We start from the raw sequence: 25,657 nt of genomic DNA, 5'->3' as shown, positions 1-25,657 counted from the left end.
TCTAAAATTTAGGGATATGGCGTCGTCTTCGTACTCCCAAATATTCACCCGTAGTTGCTGATCTTCCCTTGCCGGGGAAGCCACGGGCAAATGGTGGCTTGGCATTTGTTGTTACATAATATGTACCGCGAGCTCTGGAAGAGAAGAAGAGGAAAGTAACAAATTAATAAGGTGAGGATTTTTTAAAGAATACTTTTCAGGGCTCAGACAAGGCGTGGATTTCTTAAAGAATACTTCTCAGGGACTCAGACAAGGTGTGGATTATTTAAAGAATATTTTTTTTCAAAGTGTTTTGACTTACTTATGCGAAACATGTTCACCCATTAGCACATATTCCGAATCCTTGGGTTCACACCAACCTATCAGATAGGTAAATAGATTGGGACAGGGTCCGGCATAGAAACCTTTCTTTGTTGTAATGGATTCTATGAAGTAGGGAGTAACCTTGGTGTGGTCACAGGCCAATGTTTCTGAAATAAAAAAATAATTAATTTATCGCAATTTTCAATCAAAAATTCTGTCCCCAACTTACGAAAAATCGTTGGCGATCCCACACAGGCTGGTTGTCGAGTGCCACCATTAACATAGAAATCCGCATGACCACTTGTATGCCATTGCCCCAAAATGCCAGCACCCGTATGAAGGACATCCACAAAATGGGCATCACTGGGATCTAAATCTTTCGAATTATTTGTTCCTGCGTAGAAGAAAATCGTTGGATCCAAGGCTGTGATGCGACCAATTTTCCCCTCCTCTGGTCGTAGATAATTCGCAACCAATCCGGCAATATGAGCACCAACACTATATCCAATAAAATGTATATCATCCGGTCGTACACCTCTCGGATGTCTAGCCAAATATTTCACAAGCTGTGATATGCATAGGCCACCGAAACGTGGTGCCCATTCCATTTGACTAAGACAGGGCTCCTTCACTGCCGAACCATAATCTACAATTATGATATTATATTCACCAATTGTAAAATAGGCTTTTCGTATATCCGGACTGGGGCTAAGGTTGCGACCACCTCCAAAACCATGTATGACTATCTTCGTTGGATGTCGTGGATTAAAGTGTGTATAGTAGAGGGCATTGTCATCGAGTACATCTATAAACTCCGGCTCTTCTTGGGTTCTTCGTGTATACAAATAGAATTGGATTTTCGGGTGGGGACATCGAAAGGGTTTCTCCAGGCAGGATTCGGTGACATAGACTTGGGTTTGATTTCGTTCTTGGGCAGCTGTAAAGATAATGAGAAGGGGGAGGGGTGATTTTTTTAAAATATTTTTTAAGATCTTATACAAGAGGTGGATTTTTTAAAATATGTTTTAGGGTCTTATACAAGGCGTGGATTTTTTAAAATATTTATGGTCTTATACAAGGCGTGGATTTTTTAAAATATGTTTTTATGGTCTTATACAAGGCGTGGATTTTTTAAAATATGTTTTTATAGTCTTATACAAGGCGTGGATTGTTTAAAATATGTTTTTATGGTCTTATACAAGGCGTGGATTTTTTTAAAATTTGTTTTAATGGTCTTATACAAGGCGTGGATTTTTTTAAAATATGTTTTAATGGTCTTATACAAGGCGTGGATTTTTTTTAAATATTTTTTTAAGGTCTTATACAAGGCGTGGATTTTTTTTAAAATATTTTTTATGGTCTTATACAAGGCGTACATTTTTTAAAATGTTTTTATGGTCTTATACAAGGCGTACATTTTTTAAAATGTTTTTATGGTCTTATACAAGGCGTGGATTTTTTTAAAATATGTTTTTATGGTCTCATACAAGGCGTGGATTTTTTAAAATATGTTTTTATGGTCTTATACAAGGCGTGCATTTTTTAAAATATGTTTTTATGGTCTTATACAAGGCGTGGATTTTTTAAAATATGTTTTTATGGTCTTATACAAGGCGTGGATTTTTTAAAATATATTTTTGTGGTCTTATACAAGGCGTGGATATTTTAAAATATGTTTTTATGGTCTTATACAAGGCGTGAATTTTTTAAAATATGTTTTTATGGTCTTATACAAGGCGTGGATTTTTTTAAAATATGTTTTATGGTCTTATACAAGGCGTGGATTTTTTTTAATATGTTTTTATGGTTTTATACAAGGCGTGGATTTTTTAAAATATGTTTTTATGGTCTTATACAAGGCGTGGATTTTTTAAAATATGTTTTTATGGTCTTATACAAGGCGTGGATTTTTTTTAAATATTTTTTTAAGGTCTTATACAAGGTGTGGATTTTTTAAAATATTTTTTTAAGGTCTTATACAAGGCGTAGATTTTTTTGAATATTTTTTTATGGTCTTATAAAAGGCGTGGATTTTTTTTTTAATTTGTTTTAATGGTCTTATACAAGTCGTGGATTTTTTAAAATATGTTTTTATGGTCTTATACAAGGCGTGGATTTTTTAAAATATGTTTTTATGGTCTTATACAAGGCGTGGATTTTTTTAAAATATTTTTTTAAGGTCTTATACAAGGCGTGGATTTTTTTAAATATTTTTTAAGGTCTTATACAAGGCGTGGATTTTTTCAAATATTTTTTAAGGTCTTATACAAGGCGTGGATTTTTTTTAAATATTTTTTAAGGTCTTATACAAGGCGTGGATTTTTTTAAATATTTTTTTATGGTCTTATACAAGGCGTTGATTTTTTAAAATATGTTTTTATGGTCTTATACAAGGCGTGGATTTGTTAAAATATGTTTTTATGGTCTTATACGAGGCGTGGATTTGTTAAAATATGTTTTTATGGTATTATACAAGGCGTGGATGTTTTAAAATATGTTTTTATGGTCTTATACAAGGCGCGGATTTTTTAAAATATGTTTTTATGGTCTTATACAAGGCGTGGATGTTTTAAAATATGTTTTTATGGTCTTATACAAGGCGTGGATATTTTAAAATATGTTTTTATGGTCTTATACAAGGCGTGGATTTTTTAAAATATGTTTTTATGGTCTTATACAAGGCGTGGATATTTTAAAATATGTTTTTATGGTCTTATACAAGGCGTGGATTTTTTTAAATATTTTTTTATTTCTTATTTTTTAGGGTTTACAAAAATTAAATATTTTTTCCCCACTCCAAATATTATGCAAACATATTTGCCTATATTTCATTCGTATTTGTCAATGTTATATAATCTATTTTGTCCGGTCAAACTTGTTGCAAGGAAATACCACTTAAATCTATTTTTCACGTGTCACTGCTTATCAAACATAAATGCATTTTCCGCATATGGGAAAAATGCTGTTGTTTTTGGGTTTACAAAAACCAAAACAAAAGACAAATCCCAGAGAAGTAGTAACGTAAACATGTTGAGGAGGCGGGGTGAGGGTATGAAACCCACTAATTGGAGCTGAACATAAATATGAAATAAAATATTGTAAACACGATATTATTGTGTATGGAAATTTCCGACACCTCTTCAAAAAACGCCACTCAACTGCTTTGCATGTTAATTTCGTGACCAACATGCAACAGATTTTTGGCATGATTCAAACTCCAATGCCTTTTTTTGCAACTTAAACTTGTTAATTTGGGACTTTCTGGAAAGAGTACGGCTGCTTCGTTAATTTCTGCCTTAGGTATGCAGGCAATTTATTTTATGTTACTCTTTTTTGGGTTCCATATCTACGTCATGAACGGGTTTAGTGGATTGTTTATTTATTTTTTTTTTTTTGTTTACCCGCTCTGTGTTGCTTGTTCGCGTCTTGTAGTTTGTTTCTATTTTTTGCAGGCGACTGTCGTTTCGGAAAGAGGAAAGCTTAACTGAAAGTAAAAGTACCGGAAGTTTTTCTTAGTTGAGTTTGAATTTGTTTTTATTTTGTTTTGCTCATGACTAAAGTAACTGCAATTTCAATACTCCAAATTTCTGGATTGTTGCCACAATTTGTTGTAAAGGCACACTCTCTCACACACACACACACAGTTACAGTTGCATGTTGCGGCAAAACGAGGACCACTGTTTTATGTTGTATGATATTCGTTAATTTATTTATTTTTTTTTCTCGAATAAATATTAATCATTTAGTTGGAAGGAAAATAATAAACAATATATGTGGCGCCAAATAATTACACTTATAACATTTAAGATTTTATGTGATATCCATACTCATATCGAGGTTATGTGAACAATGGACGAAGCTTCTTTAAAAATTTATTTTACAAAATCCAGTCGTTGGTGTAGTTAATGAAAGATTAATTTTAAAGCAGTGAGCGGAGAAGTATAGTCGGAAGGGGTCGACCATACGGTACCCTACACAACTACCATACGGTACCCTACACAGTTCTAACTTTCTGCGGATGTTTATTCCCAGCAATATTTCGTGACATTTGCACCCTCTTGCCCGGTTAGAGACCAACAGCACCTCTTCCTTACACTGACATATTATCCGAATATTAATATTCAGTACAGCCCTTCTAATACCTTTTAAGATTACCTTCACCATGGGTTGTATGGTGATGTTCGGCTTATAACAGTGGTCTATAGATCGACTCGAAAAAATACAAAAAAAAAAAGTTTTCGGTCCACTTCATCTCAAAATTATTATCTGACCATTGCCGAAAAATATGGATATTGTCCTTGACCATAACTGGAACCTCATGGAAAGTTTCAAATCGATCAGCGCTATATTTCTGTCCCTTAGTGTGGATAATGTGTAAGCGTCTGCAAATATTTAAGTGCAACTCCCACATCCCAGTGCATACGACAATATAATTGTTATCAATTTAAAGGTCAACCACTACTATCAACTTCTCGGATCTATTCCTACAGGCTATAGAATACAAATTGTATTATTTTTCACACAAAGGTCAGGGCCCATTTGACCTGCTAAATATTGAACGATCTTTATCAAAAACGGTATGCTTATTCTTTGGCCCGATCCCCTTCTTCGCCATGTTTTGCCCATAATTGGGGCCTCTGGAGCGACCAGAAAATCGGACAAAAATAAAGTTTTTGGTCCATTTCATCCCCTAAATATTAACCGATCTTTATCAAAAACAATAGGGGTCTTCATTGGCCAGAACCCATCCTACATGCAAAATTTCGTTCAAAATTTTACTGGTTCATAACTGTGGCCTGTATCGTGTTTACAAATTATAATGAACAGACGGACGGACACACATGTCTAGATCGACTCAGCTAGTCGAGATATGACGTCGGTATACTTAAAGATGGGTCTAGGACTAATATTTCGCGGCGTTACAAACTTTTGTGGATAAATAGGATTTACAAAATCCTCGCCTTGATTCGACCCCTGAAATGTAGGATTTAAAAAATCCTCGCCTTGATTCGACCCCTGAAATGTAGGATTTAAAAAATCCACGCCTTGATTCGACCCCTGAAATGTAGGATTAAAAAAATCCTCGCCTGAAATTTGGGATTTAAAAATTTCACGCCTTGATTCGACCCCTGAAATGTAGTATTTAAAAAATAAAAAAAATCCTCGCCTGAAATTTGGGATTTAAAAAATTCACGCCTTGATTCGACCCCTGAAATGTAGGATTTAAAAAATCCTCGCCTTGATTCGACCCCTGAAATGTAGGATTTAAAAAAATCCTCGCCTTGATTCGGCCCCTGAAATGTAGGATTTAAAAAAATCCTCGCCTTGATTCGACCCCTGAAATGTAGGATTTAAAAAATCCACGCGTTGATTCGACCCCTGAAATGTAGGATTTAAAAAATCCACGCCTTGATTCGACCCCTGAAAAGTAGGATTCAAAAAATCCACGCCTTGATTCGACCCCTGAAAAGTAGGATTTAAAAAATCCACGCCCTGAAATTAAATTTTAAGAAATCCACGCCTTGATTCGACCCCTTAAAATAAAATTTAGTCCCTGAAAAATGAATTTTAAAAAACCCACGAAAAAAATAAATGAAAAATAAATTGTTTGACGTTTGTGTCTTAAGTCTTTTGTTTAGTTTTTGCCTCTTCACCAAGTAGTCCAAGTCAATGTGTGGTTGTATTATTCACACTCTACATAATTTATGATTTCCTGGCTCAAAATAACCTCTTGTCCCCTTGTAGGCGCCACAATAACAAATCATGTCATATCAATTAATTTCCAATTAAAAGACATAAAAATTCAGCAATAATATTTACTAGTAAATAATAATCGTTTAGCGGCGCTTGAAGTCGGCGACCATGGTTAACAATAATGGACACATCGTGCTCTTAACATATTGACACCGAAAAACATTTTCGAATTTAAAATCAGCGCCTGTAAATGGACTTCTGTGGAGACGTGAAAATTTGTGAGGAAAAAAATAAACGAACAATTCCAAATCCCACATTTGGTCACACACACACAACATCCATCCAGTTGGTCAGAAATAACAACAACAACACATACTTTGTTGTTGTTGCTTTGCTCCAGCCAGACTTGAACTTCCACGATTATCTAATCATGGGATTGTTAAGCGCATAAATATGCCCCAAGAAAATGTAACTTCCTATTTCTTTTACTAGCTAGGTAAGATACAAGCACACATACACACACACACTCGTGTATTACATTCATTACGAAAACCGCGAACAAAACAAAACAGCTCAAATGCTGTAATACTATGCCGCCATCGACTGAAGACGTCATACAGCAAATGTAGAAACTGCAATAGCGGAGAGAAAGACATCGGGAGAGAGTTAAGATACTCTCTTAGCCGTTAAGCTTTATTTAGCAAAACGTGGTCATAGCCAAAGTGCCGTAAATGTTGCACAAATAGACGTGAGATGCATCATTATGGGGGGAATTTAATTTTCGAATCATAGCAAAGTCAATTTAAAAAAAAATATATTAAAAAATTAATTTCACCAAATCCACGCCATGGGCTACTTCATGAAAAATAAATATTAAAAAATCCACGCCTTGGGCTTCTTCTTCTCCTTAGTTGGCTTGTGACACAACTTTCGTTCCATAAGCCGAGCTTAAAATAGATTTCAAGGCGCGTCGGTCTTTTGCGCAGTTTTTCCAGTTTGAAAAATGTTTTCCATCTTATTCGTGGCCTTTCCCTTCTGCGTGAACCATCAGCTGGTTCGCTTTTATATGCCTTGTGTATGCTGGAGCATCTTCATCCATTCTCACAACATGACCTAGCCAACGTAGTCGCTGCAGCTCAATACGTCTAATACGTCTAACACAATGCCGATGTCCGAGAATAGCTGGTACAACTCATGGTTCATTCGAAGGCGATATTCACCGTCAACGCAGATCGGCCCATGCGGATGCCGATTTCCGATAATAGCTCGTACAACTCATGGTTCATTCGACGGCGATATTCACCGTCAACGCAGATCGCAGATCGAACACTCCAATAGCTGCCTCATCTGCTTGCGTAATAACCCATGCTTCAGATCCGTATAACAGCACGGGTAGTGTCAGCGTCTTGTAGAGTGTAAGTTTGGTCTGACGTGAGGTGGCCCTGCTTATGAGTTGCTTACTCAGACCATAGTAGCATCTTTTGGCCATCACAATCCTTCTCCGAAACGAAAACTGACGTCATTCGTTTTATTTATGGCGGTACCAAGGTATATAAAATCTTTAACTACCTCGAAGTTGTAGTTCTCAAGTTCCACAGTTGGTCCGAGTCTACTGGACGTCTTGTGCGTTGATACCATCAGCTTGGTCTTCTCGCCGTTTACTGCCAGACTTACTTTGGCAGACTCCTTCTCAATTTGTTCAAAGGTGCTGTGTATGTGTTTTTTTTTAGGTTTTTTACAGGATTTAGCGCAGAGTGAAATCTGTTCAATGGTGGATTTGCCAGGTCTCAAGCCACATTGGTATGGTCCAATAATGTCATTGACCATTGGCTTCAGTCGTTCACACAGCACACTGGATAGCACTTTATATGGGATGGGAAGGAGACTTATTTGTCTATAGTTGGCACATATTGTCTCGTCTCGGTTTTTTGTGCATGGGACACAGGATACTGAGGTTCCAATCATTGGGCATGCATTCCTCTAGCCAAAGTGTACTAATCAGCTGATGCATGCTCCTGACCAGCATCTGACCACCAGTCTTGAATAGTTCGGCTTGTAGACCATCGATACCTGCTGCTTTATTATTCTTTAGGCGATTGATTGCTATTCTGACCTCATCTTGGCTAGATGGTATATACTCTATATCGTCATCTATTATTGGTTCTGGTGTTTTACTCGTTGGTAAAATTTCCGGACTTCATTCAGACTCCTGCACATCTCGATTTGCTCACGCTCACGTTTTTCTTATCCTTTCTTCTCCTCTCTACTTTTCTCCCAATAATTCTACATCACATTACGAGTTGCTACTTTCTGCAGGGTTGCCCTATACGCTGCATTTTTCACATTAGTGGCATTACGACATTCCTGATCGTACCATGGGTTTCTTGATGGTGGTCTTTGGTATCCAAGTGTTACTTTTCTGCAGTTTGTAGGGAGTGTGTAATTCTTTGTCATTGTGATTCTATACTATTATCGGGACAAGAAGTGCTTTCGTTTAGCAGTTGGGCAAGTTGAGCTGAGTATTCCTCTGATACCTGTTGTGTTTGCAGCTTTTCGACGTGGAGTTTCCGTGTTGTGTTAGATCGCACCCTTGCTGCTACGTTAAGACTGGTGCGAACCTTGGCTGCCACAAGGTAATGGTCCGAATCGATATTTGCTCCTCGTATCGATCGAACGTCTAAACCACTGGACGAATGCCTTGCGTCTATCACAACATGATCGATTTGATTTCTCGTTGTTCGATCGGAAGAAATCCAGGTGGCCTTGTGTATATCGAGATGCTTGAATCTGGTGCTGCTAACTATCATGTTTTTTGCTGCCGTGAAGTCAATCAACCTCATGCCGTCTTGGATGTTTCTTCGTGGAGGCTGAATTTTCCGACGGTGGGTCCAAAGATATTTTCCCTTCCGATTTTTTAATTAAAATCTCCTAGCAGAATTTTAATGTCATGGCCAGGGCAGCGATCATATGCTGCTTCTAGGCGCTCATAAAATATGTCTTTGGTCTGTTCATCTTTGCCTTCGGTCGGAGCATGGGCGCAGATAAGACTGATGTTGAAAAACTTTGCTTTTATACGGATTATAGCAATTCACTCATCTACTGGAGTGAATCTGGAGACAAGGTCTTTTATTCTCCTGTTAACCATAAATCCGCAGCCAAATTCATGTCTCGTTTCATGGCAGCTATAATACCTTGGGTAACTTGGGTAACTTCATGAAAAATATATTTTAAAAAATCCGCACCTTTGATAGCTCCACGAAAAATTAATATTAAAAAATCCACGCCGTGTGTGGTTCTTTAAAAAATTTATTTTTAAAAAAATCTCAATCAGGTGAGTAAGTATTTGATGAGGAGCCATGGTTGTTGGTATTGGTTGTTGGGGTGGTGGGCTAATTGTTAATTCATTGCGGGTATTTTTTTAGAGGCCATTTGATGGGCTAGCCACAACCTGTCTGGCTCATAAAAATTGATTTAGAATATAAAACACGTGCTAAAAATTACCATTAACAAGCAATTAGCCAAAATTTGGAATATTTAATCTTCAACGAAATTTCCCGATTCCAAACACTGTGACTAAGAAAATTAAATCAAAACAATATTTGCAATTTTTTTCAAAATGGAATGTTAAGGCCTTATTTTACACATTTGTCTATTAGGTAGTAACAGTTTCTCGATGATTCGTTTTAGTTACTAATTCACACACATCCTCCTTCCCTCCCTAACCATACCCTCCATCTTCAAACTTGTTGTCTTAGTTATTCAATTTGCCATTTTGGTGTGGTCTGTTACACTTTTTCTCCATATGGTTGCAAATAGCTGAGTTGTCGGTATTTGTTTTTGCGATTTAAGGTGGCAGTGATTCCATTTCTCTAATTATGGCCAACATTGTGGTCCGCCCGTCCGTCCATATAACACAATTCTCCTAATTTGTTACAAAATATATGTTATTCGATTTTCTTTGATTATTTCTTGTTGGTGGTTTTTTTTCAAATTTATTTTTTAAATATTTTCACAATCTTCTTTTGTGTTATTATTCGTGGAAATATAAATCAAGCAAAAAAAACATAAAATTAATTATTTTATTTTACAACTTTTCAAGCATAACATTTTGTTCGGCCGAAGACCAAATTAAAATTTGTGGTAATAATTTACGGAAATATTTACTTTCAAAAAAACTTCTTGGCACAAGGCCGTTAAGTTGTTATGGTATTGCAGACATGCAACCACAACCCACAGTCCAAATTCTAAAAATTATAACTTCGAACTAATACAGAGGAATGCTAAAGACATGAGACACCCTATACCAGAATTTTTTAAATAAATTTTTCATGATGTAACCCAACGTGGCCGACCATACGATACTATACACAACTACCACAGAACTCTATCTTTCTGCGGATTTTTATTCCGAGCCTGGGTAATATTTCGTGATTGTTGCACCCTCTTGCCCTATTAGAGGTCAACAGCACCTCTTCCTTACACTGACATATTTTCCGAATATTGTCAATATTCAGCACAGCCCTTCTTATTATTTGTCCATATTCCCTTCACCGTGAATATGGATGTTCGGCTTATAATTGTTGCCTATAGATTGAATCGAAAAAATACCAAAAAATGAGTTTTCGGTCCACTTTATCCCCATATTATTATCTGATCATTTCAGAAAATTATAGGTGTTGTCCTTGGCCATACCTGGATCCTCATGGAAAATTTCAAATCGATCAGCGCTATATTTCTGCCCCTTTGTGTGGTAATGTGTAACTAAAGGCGTGGATTTAAAAAATATATATCGACCCACAAAAGGCGTGGATTTTCAAAAATAATTTTTCAACGAGTAAACTAAGGCGTGGATCTTTTAAAATTCATTTTTCATCGAGTAACCTAAGGCGTGGCGGTGGCGTAGGGGATCTCAATTGTGGCACTGACCTCCCCGCGGTGTCACCTGGGGTAATTATTTTCATCACCCGTTGAAATAGTGATCTAATATGTGCCGAGAGTTCATAACAACTATATGAGGCGCCGGTTTAGTTGCCCACACTCGGAAAACCCTCCTACTATGAAAAATCAAAGAAAAAGAAAACCAAACCCCCTAATGTTGACAAACAAACGTATAAGGGACCACGATCTGCTAATCTGCACTTGAAATGTGCGCACGTTGTACAGAACAGGCGCAGTTTTCACCTTGGCGGATGTATTCAAGAAGTAAAAGCCGATATTATTGCCTTACAGTAAATGCGATGGAAAGGGATAGGTGTAAGTAAATCGGACGATTACGCCCTGTATTATAACTGCCATGAAACGAGATATGAATGAATGGCTGCGGATTTATGGTTAACAGGAGAATAAAAGATCTCGTCTCCAGATTCACTCCGGTAGATGAGCGAATTGCTATAATCCGCATAAAAGCGAAGTTCTTCTACATCAGTCTTATTTGCGCACATGCTCCGACCGAAGACAAAGATTAGCAGAACAAAGACATATTTTATGAGCGCCTAGAAACTGTGTATAATCGTTGCACTGGCCATGACATTAAAATTCTGCTAGGAGATTTTAATGCAAAAATCGGAAGGGAAAATATCTTTAGCCTCACCGTCGGAAAATTGAGCCTCCATGAAGAAACATCAGACAACGGCACGAAGTTGATTGACTTCGCGGCAGCAAAAACATGGTAGTTAGCAGCACCAGATTCAAGCATCTCGATATACACAAGGCCACCTGGATTTCTCCTGATCAAGCAAAGAGAAATCAAATTGATCATATTGTGATAGACGGAAGGCATTCATCCAATGTATTAGACGTTCAATAGAATATATATTCGTACCACTACATTGTAGCAGCCAATGTTCTCACTAGTATTAATGTTGCAGCAAAGGTGCGATCTAATACAACACGGAAACTTGACGTCGAAAAGCTGCAAATACAACAGGTAGCCGAGTACTACTCCGCTCAAATTACTCATCTGCTTGACGAAAGCACTTCTTGTCCCAAAAATAGTATAGAAGCACAATGCCAAAGGATTGTCCACTCCCAACAAACTGCAGCAAAAGCCACCCATGGTACGATCAAGAGTGTCGTATTGCTACTGATCTGAAAAACGCAGCGTATAGGGCAACCCTGCAGACAGTAGCAACACGTAATGTGATGGAGAATTATCGGGAAAAAAGGAGAGAGGATAAACATGTTTTCAGAAAAAATAAGAAAGAACAAGAAAAACGTGAGCGTGAGTAAATCGAGATGTACAGGAGTCAGAATGAAGTTCGGAAATTTTACCAACGAGTAAAACACCAAACCGAAGGCTTTGGTGCAGGCACATCTTCCTATAGAAATGAAGATGGGAACCTGGTGACAGATACAGACAGCGTGCTGAGGATCTGGGATGAGCATTTTGAAAAGCTTCTGGTATCAAATAGTGACGGTGAAGAGAATACCCCAGAACCAATAATGGATGACGGTATAGAGTGTATACCACCTAGCCAAGATGAGGTCAAAAAAGCAATTAATCGGCTCAAGAACAATAAAGCAGCAGGAGCCGACCAGCCGAACTATTCAAGACTGGCGGTCAGATGATAGTCAGGAGCATGCATCAGCTGATTAGTACAATTTGGCTAGAGGAATGCATGCCCGAAGATTGCGTCCCGTGCACAAAAAAGGAGACAAGACGATATGTGTCAGCTAAAGAGGAATTAGTCTCCTTCTCATCGCATATAAAGCGCTATCCAGCTATAAACCCGCATTCCACAGCCTATCCGTTCAGAGGTGTATAAAGCCATGTCTGCGTTTGGCATTCTTGCAAAATTAATACGGCTATGCAGGATAACTTTAAGTAGCACAAGGTCAGCAGTTAAAGTCGGAAAGGACCTATCGGAGCCCTTCAATATCGAACGAGTATTCAGACAAGATGACATTTTTTCGTATGATCTTTTTAACATCCTGCTGGAAAAGATCATACGAGAGGCAAAGGTGAACAGAAATAGGACTATGTACACCAAACAACACATGTTACTCGCCTACGCCGATGACATCGACATAAAGCGATAACAGCTACCTTTGTACAAATTGAGAAAGAGTCTGCCAGATTGGGTCTGGCAGTAAACGGCGAGAAGACCAAGCTGATGGTATCAACGCGCAAGACGTCCAGTAGACTCGGACCAACTGTGGAACTTGAGAACAACTGCTTCGAAGTAGTTAAAGATTTTATATACCTTGGTACCGCCATAAATTAAACGAATGACATCAGTTTTGAAAATCGGAGAAGGATTGTGATGGCCAACATATGCTACTATGGTCAGAGCAAACACCTCAAAAGCAAGGTCACCTCCCCCCAGACCAAACTCACACTCTACAAGACGCTGATACTACCCGTGCTGTTATATGGATCTGAAGCATGCGTACTTACGCAAGCAGATGAGCAGCCCTTGGAGTGTTTGAGAGAAAAATTCTCCGAAAGATCTATGGGCCGATCTGCGTCGACGGTGTATCAGCAATTCTCGGACATCGACATTGTTAGACGTATTGAGCTCCAGCGACTACGTGGCTAGGTCATGTTGTGACCTAGCCAACGCTTTTATATGCCCAGAAGGCATATAAAAGCGAACCAGCTGATGGTTCACGCAGAAGGGAAAGGCCACGAATAAGATGGAAAGTGGATCAAGTGGAAGGCAACATTGCGGAATATGGCCTTTCAAATTGGAAAAACTGCGCAAAAGACCGACGCGCCTGGAAATCTTTTTTTTTAAGTTCGGCTTATGGAACGAAAGTTTTGCCACAAGCCAGCTAAGTAATTTTTCATTGAGTAGCATAAGGCGTGAATTTTTATACCCTACACAACTATGTTGTTAGGGTATTATAGTTTTGTGCCACCCCAAGAGTTTGTAACGCGGCGAAATATTGGTCCTAGACCCACCTTTAAGTATACCGATCGTCATATCTCGTCTAACCGAGTCGATCTAGACATTTATATCCGTCAGTCTGTCCGTTATAATTTGTAAACACGATACAGGCACAGTTATGGACCAATCTTCACGAAAGTTTGCATGTAGGATGAGTTCGGCCCAATGAAGACCCATATTATTTTCGGTAAAGATCTGTTAATATTTAGTGGATAAAATGGATCAAATACTTAATTTTTTCTGATTTTCTGGTCGCTCCAGAGGCCGCAATTATGACCCAAACACCGCATATTCTTGTATGGAGAAGGGGATCGGGCCAAAGAATAAGCATGCCTGTTTTGATAAAGATCGGTCAATATTTAGCGGGTCACATCGACCCTGACTTTTGTGTGAAAAATTACAAATTTAGTATTCTATAGCGTATATATTTACTACTGAAGGACATAGACCCGAGAATTTGATAGTATATCCAAGAGGAGTGGTTGACCGTTAAAGGACAACGTCTATAATTTTCGGTGATGATCAGATAATAATTTTGGAATGAAGTGGGCCGAAAACTTAATTTTGTATTTTTTTTTTCGAGTTGATCATTAGGCCACAATTGAAAGCCGAAGGAAATTGGAATCTGGACAAGAAATTAGAAGGGCTGTACTGAATATTAGTAATATTTACTGACCTCTAGTCGGTCAAGAGGGTGCAACTATCACGAAATATTGTCCAGCCTAGGAATAAAAATTAGCAGCAAGTTAGAGTTCCGTGGTAGTTGTGTAGGGTATCTTATGGTCGGCCCCGTCCGACTATACTGCTCCGCTCACTGTTTTAAAGTTAATTTTTCATCGAGTAACCTAAGGCGTGAAGTTTTTAAAATTAATTAAATTAAAAATATTTGAAAGCTATGGTTGTTAAGATGCTAAAAATCACAAGTGGAACTCATAATATATTTTTATAACACTATCGTAAATTATGTCTCAATTTTGAGACATAAACATTTTTAGCGACCCTTTGACTTCCTTAACAAAAAATGCTATATAACTACATTATTATATAACCATGGAAATTATATAATAACATAGTATAAAAATCCCATTTAAAAATTGATTATAGTCTAAATGTTTCAACGAAATGTCAAATCTCCATAAAATATGACAAGTATGCATGAACATATATTCATATTTATATGAAGTAGTGAGTAGTGACACACATGAGTAGGCCTAACTAATCAAACGTTAAAACTAGTATTTTACAACAAGTCAAGTGTGTACTTAGTAATGAGTACTTCGACATAAACTATATACAAACATAAACAATAACAACAAATAAAAAATAAAATTAAAAAAAATCATGAAATGAAATTTACTCAATGAAGTTTGTATCTTAAGTCTTTCGTTTATCATAATAATATGAATTAAATCCCCTCGTCTTTTTTTTCAATGAAATTAAATTTTCTGTTCATTTTCCTCTACAAATAATAATTTCATATTATCTTTCATAATATTTGTAATCAAAAAAAAACCTGATATGCATATATGGAATGGAATTTCCAACTACCACCCACCTTCTTCTTTTACGACAAATACATATGAAGTAGCAACATAAAACTTCGAAATATTTTTTTAATTCTATGACAAACTTTTTGTCGATTTGGTTCAATAAACCATAACACAAAAAAGCAACAGCAACAACAACTTGTTGTAATAACAAAACAAATGACTTAAACAACAGTAATAAAAAAACTTGTGGCCAAACAACCGCAATGGAACTATGCCGTCGCAAAATCGTAAGCCACCAACCAAGCCATTCATCATTTCTTATGTTACGGGTGTAAAGGCCATCTTCAAAAAAAAAAAAAAAAAAAAAAAAAAATACTGTCATTGGTAACCGAAAATAACCAAACTGAAGAAGCCATTCACAGACACAGGTCTTAATAATATTTTTGGGTTTCTGTTTTTTTTTTTATTTCTGAACAAAACTGTGATTGTGTTTTACCAACATGTGGTCATAAAGGCACCATTGTTGTTTATTGTTTGTATAATAATTCGAGACGTCTGCCTCTGTTTTTTTCGATTTAAAAGACAGACGTGCCATAGATCATGACCACCCTTTTGGTGTTTGATTTTGCCAACATTATGATTTATTGGCTTTATTTAAATATAAACATCAAAAAAAAATTTTGTTGGATTTTTTAAAAATATATTTTCGAACATCTAACCAAGGCGCAGATTTTTTTAAAATATTTTTTCATAATCAAAACAAGGCGTAGATTTTTAAAAAATATTTTTTCGAACATCTAAACAAGGCGTAGATTTTTAATACCCTACACAACTATGTTGTCAGGGGGCTGCAGCTTTGTGCAGCCCCAAAATATTGGCAGCAAATTATTGGTCCTAGATCCACCTTTCAGTATACCGATCATATCTCGACTTGCTGAGTCGATCTAGATATGCGTATCCGTCCGTCCGTCTGTCCATTATAATTTGCAAACACGATACTGGCCACAGTTATGGGCAAATCTTCACGAAATTTTGCATTTAGGATGGGTTCTGGAAAATCAAGACCCCTACTGTTTTCGAAAAAAGATAGTTTATTTTTTAGGGGATGAAGTGGACCAAATGCTAATTTTTTCGGTTTTTCTGGTCGCTCCAGAGGGCGGAAATATGGCCCGACCATGATGAAATTTTGACATGAAGAAGGGAATCGGGCCAAAGAATAAGCATGCCTGTTTTGATAAAGATCGTTCAATATTTAGCGGGTCAAATGGACCCTGACTTTTGTGTGAAAAATTACAAAATTTGTATTCTATAGCGTATATATTTACCTCTGAAGGACATAGACCCGAGAAGTTGCTAGTATATCCAAGAGGAGTGGTTGACCTTTAAATTGATACCAATTACATTGTTGTATTTACTCGGATGTGGGAGTTACACTTAAATGTTTACAGGTACTTACGTATTCATATATTATTCAGTAATCCATTACCACATTAGAGAGCGAAAATATAGCGGGGATCGGAATAAACATTCGCAGAAAGTTAGAACTCCGTGGTAATTGTGTAGGGTATCGTATGGTCGGCCCCGTCCGACTATATTGCTCCGCTCACTGTTTTTTTAGATTTTTTAAAGATATTTTTTGCAACCTCTAACAAAGGTGTAGTTTTGATTTGTTAAATAAAATTTTATAATTGACTAAATTCCATTGAACCTCCGAAATTAGTTTTTTATGAAATGTCAAGTACCTAACCTTGCCCTTTATATCAATTATAAATTTAAAATTTTTCAATTTAAATATAATTACATTTTTAAAATTAAAAATTATTTTACGACTTCTTTTCATAAAAATTTGTTTCGTGATGACAATTTAAAAAAAAAAGATAACAATTAAAATTGATACCTTGAACATTACATAGATATTATCACCCCTGTGAAAAAAATAAAATCTCCACCATCTCAAACTCAAAAAAAATAATAATAACGAACCTCTAATATCACATTAGCACCTCAACCTACCTCAATTACACACGAAAACATACACACTACAAACAAGAAAAAAAATGTATTTCTCATAGAAATTTGCACATCATTTTGTTGAATTGTAATATTTTTTTAAGTAGAATGTAGGGAGTATTTAGTTAACCATATTATTATGATGTTATACAATTGTTGTTGTATTTTTTTTTTATAACTCATTTTACACGGGCCATCAAATAAAATTCATAATTTGTATCTGCAGCCAATTTGTATCAGTCATTTTACACGGGCCATCAAATAAAATTCATAATTTATATCTGCAGCCAAGGGAAAAAGGTCCACAAACTTTTAGTATCACAAAAAAAAAAAAACAAATTAATTAATGCCTCGTTTTTGTTTTGAACTCCACAACCCCCAAAGCGGACCATCACCAGGTCAGAAGCAGTGGAGATGAAATTTATCCGTTGAAGTTTGAATGGTACTGCAAAGTGCAGGTGTATGCGTGCCTGTGATTATCAGAATTTAAAAACTTTATGTCACAACGTTTTGTTGTTGCTGTTCTGTCCATTGTTTTAAAGAATACTGAGTGTTTTGTTTTTGTTGATTATTTTGTTAAAAATCCATTAACAATTAGTGCTAAAGTTGTTAACAACGTGTATGGTTATTTTTTAATACGTTTGGGCTTATATATATATTTTTTAATTTGCAATTATTTTTTGAGGTCATTGGAAATATAATTTTTAAATTAAAATTAATATATAAATTAAAATATATGATTTAATTAAAAAAAATTGTTTTCTTATTTCTTAGAATATTTTTAATAATTAATTTTTTAGTCCTCTGGAGCTAATTACCTAATTTTTGTGGACATCATGATCGTTCTTGGAAATGTATGGTGAATTCCTTTTACTATTTTTTTAGAAATATTTGCAAGACGTTGATTTTCAAAGAATATTTTTTCCAGAGCTGTACAAGGCCTATCATTTTGAAAGAATATTTTTTCAAAGGTGTACTTGGGTCAGATTTCATAAAAATATTATTTCCAGTGTCGTACCAGGCGTAAATTTTTAAAAGAATATGTTTTCCAGAGCTGTACAAGGTGTAGATTTTTTAAAGACTATTTTTTGCCGAGCTGTACAAGGAGTAAATCTGTTAAAGAATATTTTTTTCCAGAGCTGTACAAGTCGTAGATTTTTTAAAGAATATTTTTTCAGAGCTGTTGAAGGCATAGATCTTTTAAAGAAGATATTTTCCACAGATGTTCAATACATAGATTTTTAAAGAATATTTAAAAATTTATTTTTAAAGAATATTTTTTGCAGAGCTGTACAAATCGTATATTTTTTAAAGAATATTTTTTATTATATTTTTATATATTTTTTTTCTGAGCTTTACAAGGCATAGATTTTCTTAAAGAATATTTTTTCCCAAGCTGTTCCATTTTTTAAAAAATATGATTTTATAATCACTCTGAGACTTGACCAAATATATATTTGTTGTTTACAACTACGCACCGGATTTTAAAAATGATTAAAAAATGTACCAAAATTGAAATCAAGGTAACTAGACAGTTGTTATTATTTTTGTTGGTTAACATAAATTCAATGATTTTGCAATTTTACAACCTGCATGAACAGGTTGGTGTTATTACAGGCAGGTTTGTTTTTGCTATACCATTGTGTTGAGGATATTAATATATACATACGTAGGTATGTATGTTGCAATAAAATTTGTTACACCCTCGAATATATTTCATATATATATATATATATATATACACATTTTTTTTTGTATTTTAAAAAATAGAAACCAGTGAGCGGAGCAGTATAGTCGGACGGGGCCGACCATACGATACCCTACACAACTTCCACTAAAATCTAACTTTGTTTGGTTCTACATTCTAAGCTTGAGCGATATTTCTCGATATTTGCACACTCTTGACCGACTAGAGGTCAAAAAATATTGCTAATATTCAGTACAGCCCTTCTAATTACTTGTCCAAATTCCCTTTACCATTGGTTGTGTTGTGATGTTCGGCTTTCAATTGTGGCCTATAGATCGAATCGAAAAAATAAAAAAAAAAAAAAAAAAATTGGTCCACTTCATCCCAAAATTATTATATGGTAATCACCGAAAATTATTGGCGTTGTCCTTGACCATAAATGGAACCACATGGACAATTTCAAAGCGTTCAGCGCTATATCTGAATACTTAATATCTGTATACTTAAGCACTTGTAAATATTTACTTGTAATTCCCACATCCAAGTACATACTACAATATAATTGGTATCAATTTAAAGGTCAACCACTCCTCTTGGATATACTATCAATTTCTCGGGTCTGTGTCCTTCAGGACTAAATATATACGCCATAGAATAAAAATTTTGCTATTATTCACACAAAAGTATGGGGTTATTTGACCCGCTAAATATTGACCGATCTTTATCAAAACAGACATGCTTATTCTTTGGCCTGATCCCCTTCTCCATGCAAAAATTCGCGATGTTTGGGCCATAATTGCGGCCTCTGGAGCGACCAGAAAATCAGACAAAAATAAAGTAGTTGGTCCATTTGATCCCCTAAATATTAACCGATCTTTACCAAAAACAATAGGGGTCTTCATTGGGTCGAACCCATCCTACATGCAAAATTTCGTGACATCGTGTTTACAAATTATAATGGACAGACGGACGGACACACATGTCTAGATGGATTCAGCTAGTCGAGATATCACGATCGGTATACTTAAAGGTGGATCTAGGAGCAATATTTCGCGGCGTTACAAACTCTTGGGGCTGCGCTATAATACCTTGACTATATATTTGTGTAGGGTATAAATAGTCTATGAAAAAGCTCGCGCAGAAAAAATTGTCTTTAAAAAATCTACGCTTTGTACAGCTCAAGAAAAAATATTCTTTCAAAAATCTACGCTTTGTACAGCTCAGGAAAAACATATTCTTTAAAAAATCTACGCTTTGTACAGCTCAGGAAAAAATATTCTTTAAAAATCTACGCTCTGTACAGCTCAGGAAAAAATATTCTTTAAAAAATCTACGCTTTGTACAGCTCAGGAAAAAATATTCTTTAATAAATCTACGCCTTGAACAGCTTTGAAAATTTTTTCTTTGGCAATCAACTCCTTGGATAGTAATTAAAAAAAAATATATTCAAAAAATAGAAAATGGAATTTTCCATACATTTTCAGGGTCGGTTGGAATTTTCAAAAAAAAATTAATTAATTATAAGAAAAAATTTTAAAGAACATCGAAATAAGGAAACAAATTTATTTCAATTAAATATTTTATTTATATAGCAATTTTATGTATATAATAATTTTAATTTAAAAAAAATATATTTCCAATGACCTCAAAAACTAATTGTCATTGCAAATAAAAAATATATATAACCCCAAACGTATTAAAAAATAACCATAAACGTGTTTACAACTTTAGCACTAGTCGTTAATGGGGTTTCAACAAAAGAATAAACAACAAAAACAAAACCAAGAATTCTTCAATACAATGGCCAGAACAACAACAGAACGTTGTGACATAAAATTTTAAATTCTGATAATCGCAGGCACGCATACATCTGCACTTTGCAGTACCATCCAATGGACAGACAAATTCCATATCCACTGCTTCTGACCTGGTGATGGCCCACTTGGGGGTTGTGAAGTTCAAAGCAAAACAAATCAAAAAAGTGAATTTGTTTTTGTTTTTTGTTGTGACACTAAAAGTTTGTGGCCTTTTTTCCTTGACTACACAAACAAATTATGAATTTTATTTGATGGCCCGTGTTAATGTGAATTATAAAAAAATACTGACAACAACAATTGTAATAAAATCATAATAATATGGTTTCCTAAATACTCCCTACACTTAAAAAAATAATACAATTCAACAAAATGATGTGCAAATTTCTATGAGAAATACATTTTTTTGTTTATTTTGCTTGAAGTGTGTATGTGTGTGTTCGTGCGTAAGTAAGGTAGGTTCAGGTGCTAATGTGAAATTAGAGGTTCGTTGTTATGATTTTTTTTTTGAGTTGAAGGTGGGGGAGATCTTATTTTTTGGCAATATCTATTTAATGTTCAAGGTATCAGTTTTAATTATTATATATATATATATTTTTTTAAATTATCATCACGAAACAAATTTTTATGAGAAGATGTCGTAAAATTTGTTTGCTTAAATTAGTTCATGATTTATGTGACATTTAATTTTAAAAGTGTAATTATATTTAAATTAAAGTTTATAATTGATATAAAGAGCAAGGTTAGGTACTTGACCTTGACATTTCATAAAAACTAACTTTGGAGTTTCAATTAATTGATAAAAAAAATATTTTTTAAAAAAATCTACTCCTTGGTTAGTTGATAAAAAACATTATTTTTTAAACCAGTGAGCGGAGTAATATAGTCGGACGGAGCCGACCATATGATCCTGGCATATTTTAGAAATTTTTTTTCTTGAAGTGAATTTTTACGCCGTTAAATAAAAAATTGGTCACTTTAGGTTTTAGTTGATTTGACCTTCTGAATATTGACCGATCATCATCTAAACAGCCGCTCTAAGTATTTGGTCAGATCCCCTTCACCTTGTAAATTATGTGATGCTCTGCATATAATAATTGGCTCTGGTTCATTGCACCCCCTGAATGAAATCTCAACTTCACCGAAAACCGTAGGCATCGTCCATGACCATAATCGGAATTTCATGTACGATTTTAAAGCGATCAGCGCTACATTTCTATCCTCTAATGGAGTAATAGTAATACTTTGCACATAGTCACCTTTACCTAATTACGTACAACTCCCACATCAGAGTACATACAGCCATATATACATACAGAGTACATACAGCCATTGGTATCAATTTGAAGGCCAGCCACTCCTCTTGGCTATACTATCAACTTCTCGGGTATATGTCCTTCAGGAGCAAGTATATACGCCCCAGAATAACAATTTTGTAATTTTTCACACAAAAGTCAGGGTCTATTTGACCCGCTAAATATTGACCGATCAGGCATGCTCATTCTTTGGCCCGATCCCCTTCTTCATGTAAAACTTCGAGATGTTAGGGCCTTATTATGGCCTCTGGAGCGACCAGAAAAACCGACAAAAATTAAGTATTTGGTCCATTTCATCCCCGAAGTATTGGGCCGAACCCATCCTACATGCAAAATTTCGTGAAGATTGATCTATAATTGTGGCCTGTATAATGTTTACAAATTATAATGGGCAGACGGACGGACATACATGCCTATATGGACTCAGCTAGTCGAGATATGACGATAGATATACTTAAAGGTGGGTCTAGGAGCAATATTTCTCGGCGTTACAAACTCTTGGGGCTGCAAAAAGCTATAATACCCTGACAACATAGTTGTATAGGGTATAAAAATTTAAATTTGTAATTGACATAAAAACTATCTTTGGGGGTTCAATGGAATTTAGTACATTATAAAAAAATATTTGTATGATATTTAAAAAAATCAAAACCACGTTTATTTTCAAAAAATCTACCCCTTTGATAGTCGATGAAAATATCATACCCTATATACTGGCCTAGTTAAAATCATTTCCAATTCAATGACACACAAATCATTCAAAAAATTTCCCAAAGCCCCATCAGCGTCTAATAAAATATTCAAAACAAAAGGCACCCCGACTTCATCCTAATTCAATAAACGTAAAATCATAATTAAAATGCCACTGAACTAAAAAAAATAAAATAATATTAACATGATTATGCGAGTTCGTAAAATACACAACACACATAAATAATCGAAAATAACAATAAGCTGATACTGAGTGGTGAGTGACTGGTTTCACAGAGGCATCTGCAGATATAATTGTACTAGAAAATTCCAATTATTAAAAAAGCCACAGAAAAGAAAAACAAAAAAAAATGTATTTACAAAAGCCTTGACCTACAGTTCTATTGGTTTTTTTGTTTTGTAGAAAATAAAAGAATGTGTAAATATTTTAGAAATATTTAAAAATAGTTTGATTGGTGCTAAACAAATCTACATCGACATAGATAATATTTTTTTCTTCAACTATTTAAGTCGTTGATTTCTAAGGAATATTTTTTAGACTATCCAAGTCATAGGTTTAAAAAAAATACGTTTTAATCAACCAACCAAGGCTTAAATATTTAAAAACATTTTTTCAAGGCCCAAATAAGGCATAGATTTTTTAAAGAATATTTTTTCAAGAGCTCAACAAGGCGTAGATTTTTTAAAGATTTTTTTAAGAGCTTAACAAGGCGTAGATTTTAAAAAAATATTTTTTCAAGAGCTCAACATATTTTTCATCGATTTTAAAATTCTAAATATTTATTAAAAATGTTTAAATATGTATTCAAAACCCATTTTTATTACATTCATGTTTATTACATTATTTTTAATTTCATTATACCCTTCACCACACTGTGGTACAAGTAACTGGTGCACCAAAGTCCCTATATATAAGTAGTCCACCAAAATTCCTATATATCTTTCGATTTGCACGAAATTTGGCACAGCGTACTAAATTAAGTCTTGAACGATGTGTGTTAAATTTCGTGAAAATCAGTTCAGATTTAGTTATAGCTCCCATATATATTTTCGTCCGATTTAAGGTAAATGGTGTACCAAAGTCCCTTAATATCTTTCGGTTTGCACGAAATTTGGCACAGCGTAATGAATTAGATCTAGAATGTTGTGTTAAATTTCGTGAAAATCGGTTAAGATTTAGATATAGCTCCCATATATATTTTCGTCCGATTTTAGGTAAATAGTACACCAAAGTTTCTATATATCATTCGATTTGCACGAAATTTGACACAGCGTACTGAATAAAGTCTGGAACGATGTGTGTTAAGTTTCGTGAAAATCGGTTCAGATTTATATACAGATCTCATATATATATATTTTCGTCCGATTTAGGGTAAATGGTACACCAAAGTCCCTATATATCTCTCGATTTGCACGAAATTTGGCGCAGCATAATGAATTAGTCCTAGAATGATGTGTGTTAAGTTTCGTAAAAATCAGTTCAGATTTAGATATAGCTCCCATGTATATTTTCGTCCGATTTTAGGTAATTGGTGCACACAAGTCACTATATATCCTTAGATTTGCACGAAATTTGTAACAGCGTAATGAATTAAATCTAGAACGATGTGTGCTAAGTTTCGTGAAAATCGGTTCAGATTTCGATAAAGCTCCCATATATATTTTCGTCCGATTTAATGTAAATGGTGCACCAAAGTCCCTATATATCTTTCGATTTGCACGAAATTAGGCACAGTGTAATGAATTAGGATGTTAGAATGATGTGTGTTAAGTTTCCTAAAATCGGTTCAGATTTATAGCTCGGTTTAGATTTATAGCTTCAATATCTGACCAAATGAAAAATTTAGTATCGGTTGCAGAATGACATGTTTATCAATGCAATTTCATTTTACTGGTCCCTTAAAAATGCGACGTCTGTTAGGATTCATCTGTTGAATATACCCAAAGTGTTGAAGGGTATCATGTAGTCGGCCCCATCCGACTTTACTACTTTCCTTACTGGTTTTATTTCATTTTAAAATTCTAAATATTTATTAAAAAAAATTAAAATATTTATTCATAAACCTTGACAAGTGAGACTAATTTCGCTTTCGTATATAGGCCTATTTATAATTTATAGGCTTGGCACAATGGAAATATTCCCATAAATCGCATTTTTATGTAAATTCACACCTCTGTCCGTGTTCAAAACAAAAGACTTAGGCGACAAACTTGAACTTAACCAGTAAAGGGTCACAGATAACCTTCAATGGATGAAGCTCACAGCGAATACACTGTGACACATAATTCCAAAGTGACTAAGCGATTTTTTAGGCCACCAAAAAAGCAAAATCAAACAAAAAACGATAAAAATCGAGAAAAGAAGAAGAGTAAAAAAATAACAAAATCAAAAAAAAGAAGGCCAACAATCAAAGGGTCTCTTAAAGAAATTTTAAAGAAATGCAAATAAAAGCGAAAGTAAAAGTTTGTTTTTTGGAAACTTCGTCAAACCGTCACAAAAAAAGTGTCAATGAAATGCTTACACATATTAGCTCACTTAGCCCCACACATTCCCCACCCTCCCTACTTGTATCCCCTTGGCTTTCTTCAAAACACAAATATCCAAAAACGGTATCAATAAACAACACAACAACAAAAGTAAAGAAAGAAAAAAATACAAACCGGCATTTATTATCAAACAGCTGAGCGTCAAGGCAAAAATCCATAAATTCCGGAATTTTGGAATTACAGCAACAGCGAACAT

General features: G+C 35.0%; 1 protein-coding gene across 1 annotated transcript; it reads right to left on the bottom strand.

The window, feature by feature from the left end:
* LOC133335203 (pancreatic lipase-related protein 2-like) lies at positions 1–25,657 on the bottom strand. Its single transcript, XM_061543506.1, has 4 exons — positions 25,576–25,657; positions 533–1,240; positions 302–470; positions 1–134 (listed from the first exon to the last, which is right to left on the bottom strand). The coding sequence occupies exons 1-4, from the start codon at positions 25,655–25,657 to the stop codon at positions 2–4; spliced, it is 1,092 nt and encodes a 363-aa protein (XP_061399490.1). The 3' UTR covers position 1.

The sequence above is a fragment of the Musca vetustissima genome, unplaced genomic scaffold (genome assembly GCF_032173495.1).
Source record: "Musca vetustissima isolate MV318-11 ecotype Yass unplaced genomic scaffold, APGP_CSIRO_Mvet_v1 utg37579, whole genome shotgun sequence".
NCBI lineage: Eukaryota > Metazoa > Arthropoda > Insecta > Diptera > Muscidae > Musca > Musca vetustissima.
The sequence above is the reverse complement of the archived record's forward strand: the minus strand, read 5'-3'. Positions and strand labels throughout refer to the sequence as shown.

Bases quoted from the DNA above. Each gene is read 5' to 3' on its own strand.
- LOC133335203 (XM_061543506.1), bottom strand. From the start codon at position 25,657: ATGTTCGCTGTTGCTGTAATTCCAAAATTCCGGAATTTATGGATTTTT. The intron at 471-532 runs GTAAGTTGGGGA...TTTTTATTTCAG, and splicing joins GGGATCGCCAACGATTTTTC to AAACATTGGCCTGTGACCAC. The intron at 135-301 runs GTAAGTCAAAAC...CTTCTCTTCCAG, and splicing joins GGTGAACATGTTTCGCATAA to AGCTCGCGGTACATATTATG.